Below are 4038 nucleotides of genomic sequence, written 5' to 3'. Positions count from 1 at the left end.
CTGTTTACATATTTAAATTTACAGCATTTAGCTCTACACAAACCTGCTCCATGTATTAAAAAAGTTGCCGACCTTCATGAACAGATAATTCTGATTCATGATAATTGTTTCCATGTCCATATTGTTCTCTTGTAAAGAGTCATCGTCATACATGTGTTTGTGAAGTATAACATGCCAAACTCCCTACAGACAATGACTGAAGGCGAGATAGGTGCCCAGAGGTGTTATAAGGCACCCACTCAATGAACTTACATAGTAACATGATAAATGAAATTGCTGCACTCTGTTTAATACATTACCTTAAAGTACTTTACACCTTGTACAGTATGCCTTTGTGTGGTCTATATTGCATGTGAGTTTATGTGGTGGAGTTAAAAGCAGAAAAAGCAGAAGAATCTTAAACAAAAAGTGCCTTGTACGACAAATGCACTTTTATTGCTTAGAATTAGGAGTATTTAATTTGCTTAGATTTGTTTTATACAATGTATATACAATTTTGGTCATATGGTGTATCTTGCAAAATATGTCGTAAAGTTATTAGGCACTAAGTAGGTACTTAAAGGTTCTGTTACATATAATACATGGATAACACAATAAAACAGAAAAAAGTTTATCAACACTTAAAACAAGTGTATCTTAAGACTAAAAATCAGAATTTGTTCACATTTGTTCACATTTCCTCTACTGGTCACATTATAGACACATCCCTATGAGCCATTACCATAATCTTTGCTGCTCACAAATGGAAACATGGTAGACTGTCTATCTAAATGGTTACTATATTATTAAATTATGAGTGCAGCAATACCTGTTGCTGTAATTCACCTTGTGACCACTAAAGCTAAACTTCTACCGCAAACACTTTAAATTAACTGGCAACTCTAAGCATATTTCACTAGTCAACTAGACTGTAGTTACAACTGTGAAAAGATGTAATGTTTACATTTGTAGTCACTTCTTCATTGTGACTCTGTACACTGTCCCAAATATTGGGCTATTACCTAATAAAATAAATTTTACAAACTCTTCTCTCAATCACTAGTGTTTAAGATGAGTCCAAAAAAGGACAGGTTGTCAGAAACGTCAGTCAACACTCCATCATAAGACTAAAATGTGGTCATTTTCTGACAGGATGGGTCAGCACTCTGAGTTCTTCTCACTTTTAAGAACTTTCTCCTTGAGCAAGTCAAGGATGACCTGCCTCTCTTGGCTCTCCAGTTCAAACCGCCTTTCCCGCTCCTTCTTCTCAGCCCCGAGCCGCTCACGCTCCAAAGCGATTTTGCTTCTCTGGATCTCCAGCTCCTCCCGACGGAGAGCCATCTCCTCCTCCCGCAGGCGCTGCTCGGCTTCTGATCGCTTTTCTAGGAAGCTAAGGATTTCAGAGTACGTCTGGCAGCAGCACTGGCATGGACGCTTAGCTGTGGGTGCAGAAAGCTCAGTCAGGTCCTCATGCTCCTCCGGTTCCAACGAGGTGGACACTGTAAGAGAGAGGATGTTGTATTATATAATCTTAATCATATACTGTAGATGTTGAAAATATTATGTAGTGCAGAAAGGTTGTTCAGAAAAAGGCCATTCCAGACTATTTTGGATTGTTTAGTCACATAAAGTGACAAAGTGTGGGCAGTTGTAGCCTAATGGTTAAGTTGCAAGACTAGTAATCAAAAGATCACTGGTTCAAGCCCCACCACTGCCAGGTTGTCGCTGATGGGCCCTTGGGCAAGGCCTCTAACCCTCAATTGCTTAGACAATATACTGTTACAGTACTGTAAGTCGCTTTGGATAAAAGCGTCTGCTAAATGCCAAATATGTATATGTAAATATAGAAATAACTATAAATTACACATACTCTGACTGCTTTGTTTACATTCATCCTGCTAAATAGGGCTGGGCGATATGGATAAAAAATTATATCTCGATATTTTTTCGCTGAACGGCGATATACAATATATCTCGATATTTTTTTATCCCATAAGGTAATAACAAAAAGACACTTCTGAGACAAAGCTACACGTTCCAAATTTTTTACAGGCACTTTTATTAAAATTCATGCTGGGGAAGCTTCACACAAAACTATTTTTACTTAAAAAAAAAAAAAAAGAGCTATTCTAAGAAAAAGAAAGTTGTTTCTAAGGTATCTCCTGTTGTGTAATGTAAACGTTTTCTCAAAAATCCATCCAAACGTTTTCTCAACAGTTGAGGGAACATTTGGGTGGATTGTTAAGGGAACGTTTGGGTGAATTGTTGAGGGAACGTTTGGGTGAATTGTTGAGGGAACGTTTGGGTGAATTGTTGAGGGAACGTTTGGGTGAATTGTTGAGGGAACGTTTGGGTGAATTGTTGAGGGAACGTTTGGGTGAATTGTTGAGGGAACGTTTGGGTGGATTGTTGAGGGAACGTTTGGGTGAATTGTTGAGGGAACGTTTGGGTGAATTGTTGAGGGAACGTTTGGGTGAATTGTTGAGGGAACGTTTGGGTGGATTGTTGAGGGAACGTTTGGGTGAATTGGGAACGTTTGGGTGAATCGTTGAGGGAACGTTTGGGTGGATTGTTGAGGGAACGTTTGGGTGGATCGTTGAGGGAACGTTTGGGTGGATCGTTAAGGGAACGTTTGGGTGAATTGTTGAGGGAACGTTTGGGTGGATTGTTGAGGGAACATTTGGGTGGATTGTTAAGGGAATGTTTGGGTGAATTGTTGAAAACCCAAACGTTTTCTCAACGATCCACCCAACCATTACCTCAACAATTCACCCAACCATTCCCAACAATCTACCCAAACGTTCCCTCAAGGTTCCCCCTCACGTTTCCCCCTCACGTTCCTTCAACATTCCCCCCAAACGTTCCCCTGAACGTTCCCCAAACGTTTCCACACGAACGTTCCCTCAACGTTCCTTCATGAACATTCCCCCAACGTTTCACCACGAACGTTCCCTCAACGTTCCACCCGAACGTTCCCCCACGAACGTTCCCCCACGAACGTTCCCCCAATGTTCCCCCCGAACGTTCCCTCAACGTTCCCCCACGAACGTTCCCTCAACGTTCCCCCCCGAACGTTCCACGAACGTTCCCCCAATGTTCCCCCTGAAAGTTCTCTCAACGTTCCTTCGCGAACGTTCCCCCCGAACGTTCCCTCAACGTTCTTTCGCGAACGTTCCCCCAACGTTTCCCCACGAACGTTCCCTCAACGTTCCCCCACGAACGTTCCCTCAACGTTCCCCCACGAACGTTCCCGCAACGTTCCTTCACAAATGTTCCCCCAACGTTTCCCCACGAACGTTCCCTCAACGTTCCCCCACGAACGTTCCCGCAATGTTCCTTCACAAACGTTCCCAAAACGTTTCCCCACGAACGTTCCTCAACGTTCCTTCACGAACGTTCCCTCAACGTTTCCACACGAACGTTCCCTCAACGTTTCCACACGAACGTTCCCTCAATGTTCCTTCGCGAAATCACACTACTACATCTACTGCTGTAGTTCACCTTCTAACCACAATAGAAAATTGTACCCAATGCCCTTTCAATTCACTTGCAGCTCATGAATCACCATCCAGTTAGCTGTCAGGCTATTAGTTTGCTACTACAATACAAACATACTTTTAAGAAAGCATGTGAAATGCCTAGCCTTAACAAAATAAATAAATAGTACCACTCCTTACCTGCAGTAGGCGCTGCTGTCACCAGCAGCACAGATGGTTTGTCTGGCTCAGGCAGTGCCAGCTCCTCCAATGTTCTTTTCTTAATTTCTCCATCCTGGTATTTGCCTTCACCACTGGCAATCAGGTTCTTCTCAGCCTCAAGCTCCAAAACCTCATGCAGCAAATCCTCCTTCTGAGCGTAGAGCCTCTCTGTGCCAAACCTCCACATATTTACACAATATCAGTTAGCTTCTGTTCAAACTCCTGTCAAGCAATAAAAGGTTTTTAGTCATATAGAAATATGATTGCCTAAAATGTCAATTTTGCATGTTCAAACACACAGCCTGCATTGTAGCTACCGTGTATCAGTTATTATTATTATTATTATTATTATTATTATTGT

General features: G+C 42.0%; 1 protein-coding gene across 1 annotated transcript; it reads right to left on the bottom strand.

Moving 5' to 3' along the window:
- Positions 1–454: 454 nt before the first annotated feature.
- Positions 455–3812, bottom strand: si:dkey-45d16.4 (uncharacterized). Its single transcript, XM_062998127.1, has 3 exons — positions 3808–3812; positions 3657–3769; positions 455–1478 (listed from the first exon to the last, which is right to left on the bottom strand). Exons 1-3 carry the CDS (start codon positions 3810–3812, stop codon positions 1138–1140), a joined length of 459 nt encoding a protein of 152 aa, XP_062854197.1. The 3' UTR covers positions 455–1137.
- Between the last annotated feature and the right edge of the window lie 226 nt (positions 3813–4038).

This window comes from Trichomycterus rosablanca, chromosome 6, assembly GCF_030014385.1.
Source record: "Trichomycterus rosablanca isolate fTriRos1 chromosome 6, fTriRos1.hap1, whole genome shotgun sequence".
In the NCBI taxonomy this organism is placed as follows: domain Eukaryota; kingdom Metazoa; phylum Chordata; class Actinopteri; order Siluriformes; family Trichomycteridae; genus Trichomycterus; species Trichomycterus rosablanca.
The sequence above is the reverse complement of the archived record's forward strand: the minus strand, read 5'-3'. Positions and strand labels throughout refer to the sequence as shown.